The following is a 16,928-nucleotide window of genomic DNA, read 5'->3' on the forward strand; positions in this document are numbered from 1 at the left end:
CGTTTCTGGTTACTTTAGTCTTCTTCACTTGATACAGTGTTTCCTCTGAAACTCTGTTTCATCATTTGTTATGACTTACCTTGATATGCTCGTACGGGTTCTTTTCCTTTGATCTCTGGGGGTATCCCAGTAGCGTTATCCCTGGGCCAAAGCATATGGATGTACAGTTTAATGACTTTAGATGGATCCAGATTGCACCCGTCACACCTCTACCTCGTAGTGTCCCTGTTTTCCCGAAGCCCCTCCAACATTTGTCATCTTTGCCAATTTGATGATGGGTATGAGTTGGAACATCAGGGCTGCATTAATTCCTTCATTTTTTTTTGTGAGGCAATTGGGGTTAAGTGACTTGCCCAGGGTCACACAGCTAGTAAGTGTTATGTGTCTGAGGGTCGGATTTGAACTCAGGTCCTCTTGATTCCAGGGCTGGTGCTGATATATCCACTGTGTCACCTAGCTGCCCTTATTCCTTCATTTTTAGTAATGTAGAGCATTTTTTCCAAAAAAATATACTTGTTGATAACCTAGATTTTTTTTTCCCATTGACCACTTATCTATGGGAGAATAGCTTTTATTCTTATAAATTTTAAATCAGTTCCTCATATATACTTTATGCAAAGATTTTCCCCCAGTTAACTTTCACTTCTTTTTTTAATAGTATTTTTTTCCAGTTACATGTAAAGATAGTTTTCAACATTCTTTTTTTTTGTAACAAACATTTATTTTATTTTTTCCAGTTACATGTAAAGGCAGTTTTCAACATTCATTTTCATAAGATTTAGAGTTCCAAATTTTTCTCCCTCCCTCCCTTTCCTCCCCCCTCCACAAGACAGCAACCAATCTGATATAGGTTATATATGTACAATCCACAAGTGCTCTTTTTTTTTTTTAGACTGTGTTCAATCAATATCAATTCTTTCTCTGGGAGTGAATAGCAGCTCTTTTTGTAGTGACTAAGAATTGGAAATCAAAGGAATGCCCATCCATTGGGGAATGGCTCAACAAGTTGTGGTATATGATGGTGATAGGATATTATTGTGCTATAAGAAATGACAAGCAGGGTGATTTCAGAAAGGCTTGGAAAGACTTGTATGAACCAATGTATAGTGAAGTAAGCAGAACCAGGAGAGCATTGTGCATGGTGACAGCAATATTGTTTGATGAAGAACTGTGAATGAATTCACTATTCTCAGCAATACAATGATCCAAGACAATCCCAAAGGACCAATGATAAAGCATACTATCCACCTCCAAAGAAAGAACTGATATTGATTGAACATGGACTGAAGAATGCTATTTTTCACTTTTATTTTCTTCTTTTATTCAAATTTTCTTATATAAAAAGATTGATATGGCAATGCTTTATATAATTGCACATGTATAACCGATATCTGATTCCTTGCCACCTTAGGGAGGGAGCAGGAGAAGGAGGGATATAATTTGGAACTCAAAACTTTAAATAGAAATATTTATTATCTGGGGGAAAAACATATTTCTACATTAGTCATATTGTGAAAGAAGAATCAGAATGAAAGGGAGGGGCACCTAGGTGGCGCAGATAAAGCAAAGGTGGCAGGATAAAGCACCAGCCCTCGATTCAGGAAGACCTGAGTTCAAACATTTGACATTAGCTGTGTGACCCTGGGCAAGCCACTTAACCCTCCTTGCCCCGAAAAAAAAAAAGAAAAAAAAAAGAAAGGGAAAAACCTCAAGAAAGAAAATAAAAACAACAACAAAATAAAGGAAAAAATTAAAATAGTATGGTTCTATCTGCATTCAGATTCCACAGTTCTTTTTCTGAATGTGGAGAGCATTTCCCATCCTTTGGAAATGCCATGGATCATTGTATTGCTGAGAAAAGCAAAGTCTATCACAGCTGATTGTCATACAATGTTCTCCTGGTTGTGCTCACTTCACTCATCATCAGCTCATGTAAGTCCAGGTTTTTCTGAAATCTGCCTGCTCATTCATTTCTTATAGCCCAATAGTATTCCATTACATTCATAAACCACAACTTGTTCAGCCATTCCCCAATTGATGTGCATCCCCTTGATTTCCAATTCTTTGCCACCACAAACAGCTGCTATAAATATTTTTGTACATGTGGGTCCTTTTCCCTTTTGTATGATCTCTTTGGAATATAGATCTAGTAGTGGTATTACTAGGTCAAAGGGTATGCACAGCCCCATAGCTCTTTGGGCGTTGTTCCAAATTGCTCTTTGGAATGTGTGGATCAGTTCACAACTCCACCAACAATGCATTACTGTTCCAATTTTTACACCTCTTCTCCAACATTTATTTTCCTTTTTTGTCATATCCTATATGGCAATATATAGTTTTGATTTCTTCATCTGAAAACTGCCTGTTCATATCCTTTGACCATTTCTCAGTTGAGGAATTGACTTTCCCTGCTAACATTAACTGCATTGGTTTTGTTAGTGCAAAATTTTTAAATTTTATGTAAACAAAATTGCCCCTTTTATCTTATCACATATCTTTATCTTTGTTTTTAAAATTTTCTATCCTCATTTGATCCTGTGCTCTTCCTCCAGATCTGGAAGCTAATTTCTTCTTTGCTCTTCCAATTTGTTTATATTGTGACTTTTTTCTATTTAAGACATGAATCCACTTAGTGTTTATCCTGATATATGGTGTGATGTGTGGGTCTAACTAAACCCAGTTTCTGCCACACTGCTTTCCAGTTTTGCCAGCAGGTTTTGCCAAATTTTAAGTCTGTAATTACTACCCTAGTCTTGTTCAATTGTCTGTAACCCTTCATGACCCTTTTGGGGGGTTTTCTTGGCAAAGATACTGCAATGGTTTGCCATTGCCTTCACCAGCTCTCATGTTACAGATAAGGAAACTGAGGCAAATGGGGTGAAGTGATCTGCCTTGGGTCACACAGCCAGTAAGCATCCAAGGCCAGATTTGAACTCAGAGTGATGAGTCAGCCTGACTCCAGGCTAGCACTTCCAGGACAATATCAAATAATTATAGTGATGATGAACATTCCTGATCTTACTTGAAATACCTCAAGTTTATCCTCATCACATATAATGCTGACTCTTGGGGATAGTTAAATTTTATTCACTGTACTAAAGAAGGATCCATTTATTCCTATACTCTTCAGTGTTTGGGGGGGGGTGTTTTTTTAGTGAGGCAATTGGGGTTAAGTGACTTGCCCAGGGTCACACAGCTAGTAAGTGTTAAGTGTCTGAGGCCGGATTTGAACTCAGGTCCTCCTGACTCCAGGGCCGGTGCTCTATCCACTGAGCCACCTAGCTGCCCCCCCCCCCCATCTTCAGTGTTTTTAACAGAAATGGGTGCTGTATTTTGTCAAAAGCTTTTTTTTGTACCTCTTGCTATAATAGTATGATTTGTTTTCTTGTTCCTAATGTGGTCTATTATTTTAATAATTTTTCTAATATTGAACCAACAGTGCATTTATGGTAGAAACACAACTTGGTCAGAATGCATACCCTTTTTGATATGTCATTGAAGCCTCTGCTAATATTTTCTTCAAAAATTTGCATCTATATTCATTAGGAAACTTGTCCTATAATTAACTTTCTGTTTTGACTTACCCTGGTTTAGGCATCAAGACCATATTTGTGTAGTAGAAGGGATCTGTTTAGTATCTCATATTCTGTTTTCCCAAACCATTTATGTCATATAAACTATTATTTTTTGAATGTTTCAATCAGATTAATCAGTAAACATTTTTTAAGTGCCTGTTCAGTGCCAGGCCCAGTGCTAAAGCACTGAGAGGGGAAAAAAAGAGGCCTAGGTCAGTCCTTGCCCTTAGAGAGTTTACAATCTAATAGGATAGCAAACATGTAAACAAATAGATACAAAGTAAGCTATACACAGGATACACTGTATCTTTTTTTTTTTTTTGGCTGGGCAATGAGGGTCAAATAACTTGCCCAGGGTTACATAGCTAGTGTCAAGTGTCTGAGACTAGATTTGAACTCAGATCCTCCTGAATCCAGGGCCAGTGCTTTATCCACTACACTACTGATGTGGGCTGGAATTAAGGGTCAAATCGATTGTGAGTAGTCCCAAAAGAATTACAAGACTCAATGACTCAGTTTCCCAAGTTTTATTGCAATACTGTGAGTGACCACACAGAGAGAACCAGAATAGTGGAAAGGTATCTCTCAAATAGTGAAAGAAAAGAGTTATGTTTATAGTATGGATAAATTGATTATCAGTCTCATTATAATAATCTCCACCTTTGGGAAGTACAGGGGAGGGCTTATCTTAATTTGGAGTTCCTGGGGTCCTAAGCCAACCCCCAAGGTGGGTACCTTTTTCTGTGGAGGTGTGTTTTGGGGGTTTACATGTCATAAGGTGAATCTGGAGACAAATTTGGCCTTTTCTGCTCATGTCTCTTTCTGGTTGCCATGCTTAGTTTCAAAACATCTTAATTTATCATTTATTCCTAGTCTAGGTTTTCTGTCAATTTTTTCATTGTTATATGACTTGCCCCTTTATGTTCCCATTATGGGTACTGATTTATGTGGTAAGAGAATTTAGCATCCTGACTTGTAACTTATCCATTGACTGGGGTCTGAATCCCTTTTAGAGATAATATCTGAATTAGAGCTTGGGTCTTAGGTTTTTCTGTTAACCCCTTTTTGCCTCCTACATCACTACCAAGCTGCCCTATATACAGGATAAATAACAAAAAACTGAGGGGAGGTACTGGAATTAAGAGGGATTAGGGAAAGTGGGGGTGGGGGTTGTTGTCATTGTTTATCCTTCATTCTTAAAGAGCACCGTGACATCAGGAGGTGATGTCATGACTCACAGCGAACTGGATTTAAGTGAGGGAGGGCATGCAAAGTCATCAGTGGAAAGATGTACATCAGGACACCTGGAGATGGCCCTGGATGTTTGAGGCAATCGGGGTTAAGTGACTTGCCCAGGGTCACACAGCTACAAAGTGTCAAGTGTTTGAGACCGTGTTTGGAATTTAGGACCTTCTGACTCCAGAGTCAGTACTCCAGCCACTTTACCAGCCAGCTGCCCCCCAGGTAGGGGTACATAGGCAAAGAGAATGCCCAGAGCCTGACTGAGGGACTGGGGTTTTCTTTATTGTGTTTTGGGGGTTTTTTTGTGGGACATTCAAGAGGCCAGTGTTACTGCATAAAGGAGTAGTAAGTGTGGGGGATTAAGGTGAGGCAAAGTTATGAGGGGGCCAAATGAGGATTTGGCATTTGATCCTGGGGGCAACCGAAAGACCCTGGAGTTTATCCAGAGAGAGAGAGAGAGAGAGAGAGAGAGAGAGAGAGTGTGTGTGTGTGTGTGTGTGTGAGTGTGTGTGTGTGTGTGTGTGTGTGTGTGTGTGTGTGTGTGTGAGTGTGTGTTAAAAGGGGAGGTGGGGACGACAAGATCACACTTGAGCTTTAGGAAAATTACTTCGGTGGCTGAATGGAGAATGAATAGAAGTGGGGAGAAACCAAAGGCAGGCCGACCTCTTCCCCCTCCAGCTCCCCCCCCCTACATTTCCTTTGCCTTCGCCCCTCCCCCCACCCCCACCGACTAGTAGCTATTGCAATTGCCCAGGTGTGAGATCATGAAAGTCAGCAGCACCAGGGGAGGGCCAGCGTCTGACTCTGAGGGCAGAAGCTGCCCAGGTGAAATCCACAAGCTTTGACACCAGCTTGGCCACGGTCAGGTGGGGGTGGAGTGAGGAAGTCCCAGACTTGCTCCAGGTTAGGGAGACGAGGATGCTGCTGCCCTCGACAGTGACAGGGAAGGAGGTGGGGAAAGAAAATGATTGAACATACCAAATTGAAGATGTCTACTGGACAGACCTGACTTGTAAATCCAGCAGATTGCAGAGTTTTTCTTTGGGAATTCATTTAAGGGTCAATTTGTTTTTCTGAAATTGTTATTTAGATTCTTATTGTTAGTCTGGGCATTTTATAGTTTGGTAACTATGGCTTGCCCTTTAGTTGTCAGTTTTGTCAGCATATAGTTGGGCAAAAGAGTTCCGAATAATTTCCTTTATTTCTTCTTCATTTGTTGGGAACTCTTTTATCATTTTAGTTACTGGTGATTTGGTTTTCCTTACTATTTAAAGTTTTCAATTAGGTTTTGTGTTTTATTTCAGTGAGTCCCCCCCCCAAAAAAAGTCAACAGTGTTGGTTTTATTCATCAGATGGGGTTTTGCTTTCAATCTTATTAACCTCTTTGAGTTTTAGAATCTGGGGATTTAATTGGGTTCATTAAATTTCCTGGTTTTCTAGGGTTTTACTTGTCTGCCCTTTTATCTAATTGCCCTGTCTTTTGTTGATGTGTTTTTGGAGAGATACATTTTCCCCAAAGAACAGCTTTGTCTGTATCCCACCAGTACCTTGTCCCAGAGATTTTTTTCCCTTGATGAAATGATTGTTTCTGTGATTTGTTCTTTGACTCACCAGTTCTCTAGAGGAAGCTAGGCCCCAGTTGATTTTTTTTTTTGCAGGCAATGGGGGTTAAGTGACTTGCCCAGGGTCACACAGAAAGTAAGTGTCAAGTGTCTGAGGCCAGATTTGAACTCAGGTACTCTTGAATCCAGGGCCTGTGCTTTAACCACTGCGCCATTTAGCTGCCCCCCCCCAGTTGATTTTTAATTCTTTGATTCAGTTGCCCTTTACTGAATAAAATGTGTTTGGTGGTCAGTATGGATGTGTTCTACATTTCAGCATTGTTGTATTTACTTTGCATGTGAGGGATGAGTCACAGCAGCAGAGCCATAAATAGATAATTGATAAATTGAGTCCAGCTGTTATAGCCCTTCTCAGAGCCCCCATCCTACCCTGCCTTGGCTAAAGCATCCCCAACCACTCCCCTCCCTCTGTCCTTCAGTGGGGATGCTTGTATTCTGCCCCTCTATCCTTGCAGTGGGGACGGCACCCTGCCACAGCACTAACAGCGGGCAATAACAGCTGCTGAGCACTTCAGGGGCTATTATTAACCCCATTTTACAGATGGGGAAACTGAGGCAGGCAGAGGTGATGTGACAGTTAGGAAGTGTCTGAGGCTAGATTTGAACTTGGGTCTTCTGGAGCTCTGTTCCTGGTAGCCCTTTATGTCCTGGCACTTCAGACAATGGGTCAATGTCCAGTGACCTTAATTCTGATGTTCTTTCCTCTATCTTCACCTGCTTCCTTACAGCCTGGCTCCCATCTTTGGGAATCTTGATCCCACCCTCCAAAGTATCAACCTGCTCTGAGGCCCAGCTGACCAGACACCGCCCCACCAGACCCTACCCCAACCCCACACTTCTCTTCCCTAAACCACCAGAGACTAGGGGGCCTCAACCCCCCAATCTCCCATCCCTGTCTTGGGGAACAACTCTCAGCAGCTCCGGGTGATCCCTCAGATGCCAAGGAAACCCCAGTCCCTCAGTCAGACTCTGGGCATTCTCTTTGCCTATATACCCCTACCTGGGGGGCAGCTGGCTGGTAAAGTGGCTAGAGCACTTGCTCTGGAGTCAGAAGGTCCTAAGTTCCCCTGTGAACTAATGGGAATACTGTCCTGAGCTTGGTCAATCTGAATCACTGAGGATCTGGGGTGAGACACGGAACAGCTTGAGACAGTGGGCAATGGGGAATTATGGAAGATTTCTAAAAGGGAGTGAGGGAGTGTCCAGGCTCAAAACTGGGCTGAGAGAGGCTTCCCCTGGCAGGCAGTGTCTGAGGGACACATGAGATCTGGGGGAAGCAGAGGTCATCGTGGGTATTTGGGATTGGAAGTGGCTTTCACTGTCCTGGGGGGGCAAGGTCACAAGGCTGGGTCTCAGATTGGGGAAAGTGCATCTTCATATGGGAGAAGGCCCCAAATCCATCCAGTTCAGGGTTATTGCAGAAGGGGTCACCCAACTGGTAGCAAGGTCCAGGTTCACTGAGTATTTCACAAGCCTCCCCATGCCCTTTGGAAATTGTGCATAGATCAGTCACTCCTTCATATTCATTCATTTATTCGATAAACACTTAAATGTCAACTCAGTGCCCAGCCAAGTGCCAGGGGCTAGACACGGCCTAGGGAGGGGTGGGGGCACAGCGGAACTTAAGGAATCCTGCCGATGGAAGGTGGAAGGTGCCTTGGGGTGAGGAGAACGGCAGCTGACAGCAACATCATCACCTGTTTGGACATTGGAGGGGGTCTGTGATTGCAACTGATGCTTGGGGAGGCCCGGAGGGAAGTCAGCCCGCTCCCCCTTCTCCAAGGGGAACAGAAGCCAAGTGTTCCAGACCTCCATCTCCAGCCCAAGCCCGTGTCCGTGTCCCTGAAGGGATGGGTGTCAGTCACTCACCATATTTGCCTCGTCTTCCCTCGTTCCCACCCAATGTAGGGCCTGCTGGCATTCCAGATGTGGGAGTGCTAACAGGGAAGCCCAGAAATCTGGGTGTCTAGAAGGCTGCAGCCTGCAAGCAGGGGTGGGAGTGAGGAAGATTCAGGTGTGAGGTCAGGATCAAGGGACACCTCCAAGAGCTCCCATCCTCTTCCCTTTTCATTCCCCCACTTTCCTCCCCCCCTTCCCTGAGGGATACCTGGGAATGTCTCCTGGGACCTGCAGGGCTAGTGCATTGGGGAGGGTTGGGGAGGGCTCTGACACCCCCTTCACCCAGCCTGATGGTCTCCAGCACAGGCTACCTGCAATAGCTCCAGCAATTTGGCCAAGAATTGGAGGACAGGCCTCTCGGGGTACCTCTCACAGGGGGGGCAGGGCCCTGAGGCGGCTCCTGCCCTGGCTCCCCACAGGTAGGGCCCCAGGGCTCTCAATGAGCGCTGCAGCCGCTTCACGGCCATCACTGCTGGTGGACCCTCCTCATGCCCAATCACGGACAGCTCCACCCCAAAGCAGTGCAGAATCTCCATAGGGCACACCTGTAGAGACCCACCATCTCCACTCTGATCTTGGCCTGGGGGACCCATCAGAGATGCCCCTAAACGCCATTCCCCATAGCCTTGGCTGAACATACACTGAGGGATTACATCACCCCCATCCTGAGGTGTCCCCCTCGGAGGGCCCAACATGCAGCTCCTCAGAATGTACCTCCCACAACCCCCAAACTGCTGGCTTCGGAGGCATGTCCCTCCCAAGATCCTAGAGGAAAGGGCTGAGGGGAGGGAATTGGACGCTCCTGCCTAAGGTTTCCTGGGGGCAGACAGGTTTGCCCCATGTTGAGGGCCCCTGACTTTCTCCTCCCCTCCAAATATCAAAGAGGAACCAGGGCCCCTCTTAGGGAGTAGAACAGGGCAAAGTATACTCACAGAGAGATTGTCCGGAGTATAAAGAGTCCCATCGTTTTTATTACCCTGGCATTGGATGAGGGGGGAAAGCTGGCTATCAGAATACCCAGGTTCCTTTTCCAAAATGCCCACCCATCCCCACCACCTGTCATGCTCCCCCCCTCCCCATCCCTCTCTCCCACCAGCCTCCAGCCTGTCCACTCACTAGGACCTCCATGATAGCGACAAGTCCCTCCAGGGGCTCTGGAGGGCAGCCGGGGAGCCCCAAAGGGGGCCCCCCCAGGGGGCGAACCAACACAAAGAAGGCCCAGAAGAGCCACATGAGGGGTGGTGGGGAGGGGCAGGCCTCTCCTACCCATCTCCCTGTCCTGGGGAGCAGGGAGGCTCAGGCACCTGGAAGAGATTGATAGGAGGGCCAGGGGTTAGAGTACAGGTGGGAGGGGCAGAGTTCTGACTGTCGGCCCCAAGCCACGGAAACTCTGGGCTGTTAGTGTTTAGGTCCCCTCCAAGGTTGGCCTTAGTAAGGCAAGGGGCACCCAGCCACACACTCTCAAATCTCACACAGGATCACAGATCTAGGGCTGAAAGGGACCGGTTAGTGTATTCATCTTGGTGACACTAGTGAGGAGAGCATGGGGTCTGGAGTCAGAAGACTGGAGTTCAAATCCAGCCTCACTCCCTAACTAGGTCAGCCTGGGCAACGTTTCATTTGCCTGCCTCGGTTTCCTCCTTTCCTAGCAGTTACCTCCCAGGATGGCTGGGAGGCCCTAGTGAGATCCTATTTTACAAACCTTAGGGGCCAGTTAGCACTATCCTCCTCCTATGACCCTTGTGTGGCCCGGTCTCTATACAGTAGGTGACTACCTCTGTCTCTTCCTGTCTGTGTCCTGTCCTTGGACTGTCTGGGCCTGGGTTGGAGTCTGCTCACCCAGGTCTGAGGCTCCATCTTGTGGGTACCCATTTCTTTCCCCCCACCACACCCCCATCTCTCACTCACCCTCTGATCCATGCTCTGATCTCAGCACCACCTAGGAATGACAAGTGGGAGGTTTCTGGCTGGACTTGGAGGCCCGGCCCCTCCCTGATCCGGGGCCAGCAGCCAGGGAGTAGATCATGTCAGAGGTGCCAGGCTTGCCAGGGAAGCAAATATGGTGTCATAGGTCCACGGAGTCCCGGGGACACACAGGCACACCCCCTCCCATCTTTGACCTCCCTGGGCAGAGGACTAAGCTGGGGAAACTGAGGCAACCCAGAGGAGGAGTGCCCCTCCCATACTGTAGGGGTGAGACAGTAAAAGGGATAGGAGGTGCTGGCAGTATTTTGTTTTTTTAGGGGGGTCCCCAGGGGAAGCCCCATGAGGTCTGTGGGAAGTTGAGGGAGGGAGGAAGGAGGACCGAGGGTGAGGGTCTTGAAGAGGTTTTGGGGAGAAGGGTATCTTAGGGTGGACTTGAGAAAGGGGGCCTCTAAAAGCGTTGAGAGATGAAGGAGGGGAGGCTTAAGATGGGGGGGTTGGGAGAAGGAAGGCAGTCTTGAGGGAGGGCGGGGGGGGGGCAGGTAGTAGGGATTCTTGGGAGGCGGGAGCGGAGGTGGGAGTCTGGTGGAAGAGGGACGGGTGTCTCGTGTGGCGGTGGGTAGGCTGTAGGAAGTGAGTCGGGAGGCCGAGGTCTTGACCGTAGGGATGGGGGGCTTGAGGGTGGGGAGTTGGGAGGGGCTTGGGCAGCGTTCTGTAACCTTAAACTGGAGGAGTTGGGGCGAGGGCTGGGGGGGGGTGGGCTGTAAGGAAATCTTGAGCGATGGGGGTTGGGGAGGGGGAAGGGAGTCTTGAGGGAGGGGGCTTTGGGGAGAGGGAGTCTGTAGGGGAGGAATTAGGGAAAGATAGGAAAGGGTAAAGGCGGGGTCAGGCAATCACTATACAAACGAAGAGAAGAGCCAGCCAATGAGGATCGCCGTCTTTTCGCCGCTAGGCCATTAGCCCTTCCTCTTTCAACAACGCCAGGCCCCGCCCCTGCCGTAAAGCGCCTCCGCTGCACCTCCCAGGCCCTGCCCTCTTTCTCTGGTGAGCGTCTTTCCCCGGCGTCTGCGCCTGCGCAAACCCTGGAAAACAGCCCGCGCCTCCTCGACCGCCCCTTTCGTGCCTCGGCGCCGCGCGGGTGAGGAGCTCCCATCTCCTGCTTCTGTCGCCGCCGCCGCCGCCACCTCCGCCGCCGCCAACCCCGCTCAGAGTCTGTGCCACCCACCAACAGCATGCCGTCCAAGGGGCCGCTCCAGTCCGTCCAGGTCTTCGGGCGAAAGGTAGGCGAGGGTCCGTGGGGTGGGGGAGGGGAGAAGGGATTTCCGGTTCCGCCGAGCCCACGTGTCTGCGCCTGGGGGGGGCCCTCTCGGAGCCGATGGATCCTGGCGGTCCTTGGGTTCGGATCCTGCAGTTAGCCGCGTGGTTTGAACATCGGCGTGTTCTCTCCCCGGGGCGGGGCAAGTGTAATGGAGCGGCTGCCGTGAGGCCTGGGCATGCGTGGACGTAAAGGGCTCGGCAAATCTCCAGGCTTGGCGTGAATTAGGGCTACCGTGAGAGGACCGTGGCTCGATGGAAAGAGCCCTGACGCAGCCTTAGGAGGGGCTTGGATTCGAATCCTATTGATTCAGGCCTAGCTTTGCTCCCATAGGCGGCACCCCTTCCCTACCTATCACCTTCCCAGAGGCTCGGGCCTCCCCCCTCGGATTTGCCGCGTGTGTGTGTCTATATCACTCTGAAATTTACAAACTTCAGGAAAAGCGAAAGAATCCTCGTAACGCCCCCCTCCCCAAATCATCAGCTTTGTAAGAGATGATAGTTGGACACACCTGAGAAGGCCCCCTGCCTTACGATGCCCTGCAGCCCAACCCGCAGTAGCAAGACCGCTCTCCCCTCCATTCATCTACCAGATGAGACCACCGCCTCAACTCAACCTTCCCAGACCAGGTGCCTGCCTGGCATTTCCCCTTCCCGGGCCCTTTTCTCTATCGCTCTTAGGGAGCGTGATAGTATTGGTCAGTCTCAGCTGGTCCTAGCAGCGGCGTGGGAAGTTGGCCTGGGACTCGGATTAATTGCTCCTTATTTCCATATGGGAAAAGCTGGATGGGACTGAAAGGGCACCTAACCTTAGAAAATGGCTCCCAGACACACTTGTAAGTCCCTTGATCTTCACAATAAAACCCGTGAGGAAGGGGGTGTACAAGGCCACATAGCTAGTATTTTTTCTCTCATATTTCTTTTTTATTTATTTCCTTTTTTTTTGCGGGGCAATGGGGATTAAGTGACTTGCCCAGGGTCACACAGCTAGCAAGTGTCAAATGTCTGAGGCTGGATTTGAACTCAGGTACTCCTGAATCCAAGGTTGGTGCTTTATCCACTGCGCCACCTAGCTGCCCCTCACATAGCTAGTATTTTAGCTTGCTTTTCTTGAATTCGTGTCCAGTACTATATCCATTAGGCCACACTTCTTCTTGGGGTCTTTGCCTATTTTCCTCAGTGAGATGAAGGTTTTGGATCGGAACCTTTCTAAAGTACAGAGCTCACATACTTAGGTTTGGTGAGTTTGGATCCTTCCTATCTTTGTAACTGAGTCTCAGGCACTTCGCCTGTTTCCTCATCTTTAAAATGGGTATATTTCTACCTACTGCTGAATAAAGCTGTCCTAAAAAGTGCTCTTTGAAAATCTTACAGTGCTGCTTGTAAAAAAAATTGTGTGTCTACATATCACCCAGTAAGGGATCTCCAACACAGGCCTCTGTAGTGCTGGGCAGGCCACTACATCCTTCGGAAAACTAACTTGGACTGCTACCTACCTTTTACTGTTATTGTGAGGAAAGCACTTTGTAATCCCTAAAACCACATAGAAACTCGAGATGTCTTTCTTCCCCAGAAAACTGCCACCGCTGTGGCCCACTGCAAGAGAGGCAATGGGCTGATCAAGGTAAACGGACGCCCACTGGAGATGATTGAGCCTCGAACCCTGCAGTACAAGGTACCTCTGCCCTACCATAGCCTTAAAGTGGCCTTCTCGACACCTGCCCTACTCCTTGGGCTCTCCCTTAATCTCTTCAGGGAAAAGAAAAGCCAGCGGCAGCCCCAGGGCCCTCTTTTCTCCTGACCAGAGGCAGGGGTTGGGGGGAGGGGGGGGGACACACACCTTCTGTTGAGACACTGAGACAGAGCAGATCTGATGAGAGCAAATCAGTAGGAGAAAATAGAATTCTGTTCACCTTACCTTTGGAGGAAAGAACTGCAATTGTCAAAGCCTTCAGATAGCGTCACACACACTCAGCACTCCCCGTATTCAGCCAACGGGCATTTGTCAAGCTTGTGCCTTGTGCCGAGCCCTGGGGTACAAATACCAGCCAGAAGAAAGATCGCCCTGACCCTCAGAGAGCTTACGTTTTAATGAGAGAAGACAACACAGGGGGAATGGTGAAGTCTTAGAGAGGTGTGAAGGACAGAGGCCTTGGAAGGAGAGGGGCCAAGGGGCATTGGGAGACCCTTCAGGGTCAGAAGGCAGCTGGAGCCACCTAGCTGAGTTGGGGAGGAGATTGGCACAAGTAGACACTGGACGCCTTTGTGGTTTCAGGCAGCTTCTGTCGCTCTGCAAACCCTCCTTTACATACTCATCTGTTGGCAAGCTCTGGTCACCCTTGGGGTCGCCCCTTGGGGACTGGGGCCATTTCTCTTTGTCATCCAGGCACCTAGAGTTTGGTGTTGAGGGCTTGGGAGAGAGTCTGCCTTTGTCACAAAGTAGGGAGAAGGGTGTCCATGGGGGCCTTTTTCAGGCGGGACTGTGCTCTGGTCAGATGGAGTGATCCCTGCTGAGGCTGGCCCGCTCCTGATTTGGGGGGGGGGTTTTCCTCTCCTGCAGCTGTTGGAACCTGTCCTCCTACTGGGCAAGGAACGGTTTGCTGGTGTAGATATCCGGGTCCGAGTGAAAGGAGGAGGCCATGTCGCTCAGATTTATGGTGAGCAGGGTTTGGGTGGAAGGGCAGGAGCCCAGGCATTTCTCTGAGCAAGCCTCTTGGAGTTCTTAGGGGTTGGGAGAATAAAAAAGTCACTGCTAACTTCTCCCTCTCCCCCCTCCTTCCCCTGCAGCTATCCGGCAGTCCATCTCCAAAGCTCTGGTGGCCTATTATCAGAAATGTAAGTGAAGAGTCCTGCTTCCTGTGTGCCACTGTCAGGTACCGGGGGCTGCATCTCGACATGACCTTTGTCTAGAAAAACAGTGTAGTCTGAAATGGGTCTGTTCATTCCTCCCCTGGGACCATGGTTGGTGGGGATTTCCGTGGAATGCTCTCCTCTTGGCTTCTCAACATCCTTAGGACAAAAGATGCAGTCATGGCTTACAAAGCACTTTTCTGTTACCTCATCAGACCCTCGCAACCTCGTGTGGTGGTGGGTGCTGCTTTTGGCCCCATTTTGCTGATGAGGAAACTTGAGACTAGATGAGGCAGACTTTGTCCCCGGGTCACACTGCTCGTATCAGGCAGGATCTGCCTCTAGCTGCTGTTCGTACTTCGGGCTGAATAGGGGCGAGCCTGGTTCTGTTGGCCAAGGAGCTGTCAGGGCGGTGATGTGCTTTTGCGCTCTCTTCCCTCCTTCCAGATGTGGACGAGGCTTCCAAGAAGGAAATCAAAGACATCCTTATCCAGTATGACCGGACTCTGCTGGTGGCTGACCCCCGTCGCTGCGAGTCCAAGAAGTTTGGTGGACCTGGAGCCAGGGCTCGCTACCAGAAATCCTACCGATGAGGCAACTGCTAGGATTGTGGGTCTTTTTGCAATAAATTGGGTATACGACCTTTTAAGCAGCTCTGGTTGGTCTTGAATGTGGACGGGACCTTTCTCTTCTGAGAGGAAGGTATCAGGGATGGGCCCCGCATCTCAGACCTTCCTCATGTTGAGTCACCGGTCTGTTTTGTTTTCCCCAGCCACCCCCCAATCCAGCTCAGACAGTCACCTTTCTGAAAGTGGGTTTGAGCCCTATGCCTTAACAGCAAAGGGACACACCCCGGTCCTTGCCCTCAGGAAGCCAGATAGCCCTGAACAAGCAATTTCCTCTTGCTATTTCTGGTGATCCATGTCCTTTGAATCTCTCCCAGTGAGTTAGGGACATGGGGAAGGATTAGGCAATGGAGATGGGAAGTGAAGCATAAATTAGACAACTGTTTAACAGGATGGAATGAGCCTTCTGGGTACTAAATAACACATCCAGGAAGACCCTGAAAATCGGTCAGCAATGCAGGTTTGGCCACATAGGGACCGTTATGGGGAAAGTCACGGCCCCTAACTTAGGGAAAATGTGCAGAGTATACTGGGGACAGGGTTAGGATCCTCCAGAAAAGATCAGAATGCGGACACTGGCGAAAGGGAAGAGAGACAGGTGACTTTGACACAAGGAGGATGAGGACGGATGCTGGTGGAATGTTGTTGAACTTGAGGTGATTAAGCAGATTTCACAGCTGGGTCCTATGTGACCTGCTGGAGAGTTTGTCTGCCTTCCACATGGGACAGGTATAGGAAAAAGGAAGGGGGAGCTCTCCTGGGAGCTATGCTGTGGGTCTGGCACTGGTTAACAAGTCACCTCACAGGGCAGCTAGGTGGCACAGTGGATAGAGCACCGGCCCTGGAGTCAGGAGGACCTGAGTTCAAATCCGGCCTCTGACACTTAACACTTACTAGCTGTGTGACCCTGGGCAAGTCACTTAACCCCAACTGCCTCACTAAAAACAAAAACAAGTCACCTCACTTTAATAAAGCTGAAAAATCTGGGGGGAGGGATTGTTTATCCTAGGGAAACCCTGAAGGTTTTTTTGGCAAGGAGGGGAGGGGGAGGCTACTTTAGGGACAGCCATTTGGACAATTCCCAGTTGGAGTGGAGGAAAGAGGGGTGTGTTCTATCAGCCTTAGTACAAAGGGACTTGGGCTAAGAGTCTGGCGTTATGGGCAAGAGGAAGGTGGAGCTGTTAGGTGTCCAACGCCTTCCTCTTGACAACTGCCTCTGCTCTGGACCTTGGAGAAGCAGTATGGCATCTTTAGGCCTCCCAACTCCAAATCTAGGGTGCTGCAGACTGGGGGGAGAACTTAACAAATCCCATGAGCTTGGAAATGCCTCTTTTGGTCCCATAACCACTACTGGATTTAGGCTGTTTCAAAAAAGTTGTTACTTGACCAACTAAAAGGGTTGATTGAATAAGGGACAGGAGCCAAGTGGCAGAGGGGAAAATGCTGGATGTGGGCCCCTTTCCCACCCACAGATGAGAGGCTCTCTGGTCCAAACCTGGAGGACCCAGGCGCCCAGTAGGTTAAGTGACTTGTCTAAGGTCACCCGGGTAACTGTTAGTATGGAATGAAACCCAGTCCTAATTCCAGAGGAAGTTTGTCAACCGCTGCCCCTGTTTTCTCACCTGCCACATCTCTAGTTAATAAGGTGGAAAATAGAGCCATCTCAGCCTCTGAGCAGGTTCCGTAGTGGGGAGTGTCTAGGACTTGTCAGTTGGGACTCTGCCTCAGGGTATTCCCAGAGGTGCCAGGTTCCCCCAGCTGGATACCTGGACCGTTCCCACGGAGGGATGTGGCTTGCCTCATCCCTCACTAGCAACAGCTGGGATGCATCTGGCTGAATGACTGCCTGCATACCCCACCCCCTTTCCCCTAGGGGG

At 48.8% G+C, this 16,928-nt stretch overlaps 1 protein-coding gene and 1 long non-coding RNA gene across 2 annotated transcripts; one reads left to right on the forward strand and one right to left on the reverse strand.

The window, feature by feature from the left end:
• Positions 1 to 7,952: 7,952 nt before the first annotated feature.
• Positions 7,953 to 10,379, reverse strand: LOC122750221. Its single transcript, XR_006355732.1, has 6 exons — positions 10,247 to 10,379; positions 9,455 to 9,642; positions 9,271 to 9,315; positions 8,547 to 8,883; positions 8,309 to 8,420; positions 7,953 to 8,136 (listed from the first exon to the last, which is right to left on the reverse strand). It is a non-coding gene; the product is annotated as an uncharacterized LOC122750221 (long non-coding RNA).
• Positions 10,380 to 11,404: 1,025 nt separating this feature from the next.
• RPS16 (ribosomal protein S16) lies at positions 11,405 to 15,074 on the forward strand. Its single transcript, XM_043996891.1, has 5 exons — positions 11,405 to 11,541; positions 13,149 to 13,250; positions 14,136 to 14,232; positions 14,363 to 14,410; positions 14,873 to 15,074. Exons 1-5 carry the CDS (start codon positions 11,494 to 11,496, stop codon positions 15,016 to 15,018), a joined length of 441 nt encoding a protein of 146 aa, XP_043852826.1. The 5' UTR covers positions 11,405 to 11,493; the 3' UTR covers positions 15,019 to 15,074.
• The last annotated feature ends 1,854 nt before the right edge of the window (positions 15,075 to 16,928 follow it).

This window comes from Dromiciops gliroides, chromosome 3 (genome assembly GCF_019393635.1).
Source record: "Dromiciops gliroides isolate mDroGli1 chromosome 3, mDroGli1.pri, whole genome shotgun sequence".
Taxonomy (NCBI): domain Eukaryota; kingdom Metazoa; phylum Chordata; class Mammalia; order Microbiotheria; family Microbiotheriidae; genus Dromiciops; species Dromiciops gliroides.

Excerpts from the sequence above, each read along its gene's own strand:
- RPS16 (XM_043996891.1), top strand. The coding sequence starts at position 11,494 with ATGCCGTCCAAGGGGCCGCTCCAGTCCGTCCAGGTCTTCGGGCGAAAG. Across the intron at positions 14,233-14,362 it reads CCATGTCGCTCAGATTTATG|CTATCCGGCAGTCCATCTCC; the intron begins GTGAGCAGGGTT and ends CTTCCCCTGCAG. Across the intron at positions 14,411-14,872 it reads GGTGGCCTATTATCAGAAAT|ATGTGGACGAGGCTTCCAAG; the intron begins GTAAGTGAAGAG and ends CCCTCCTTCCAG.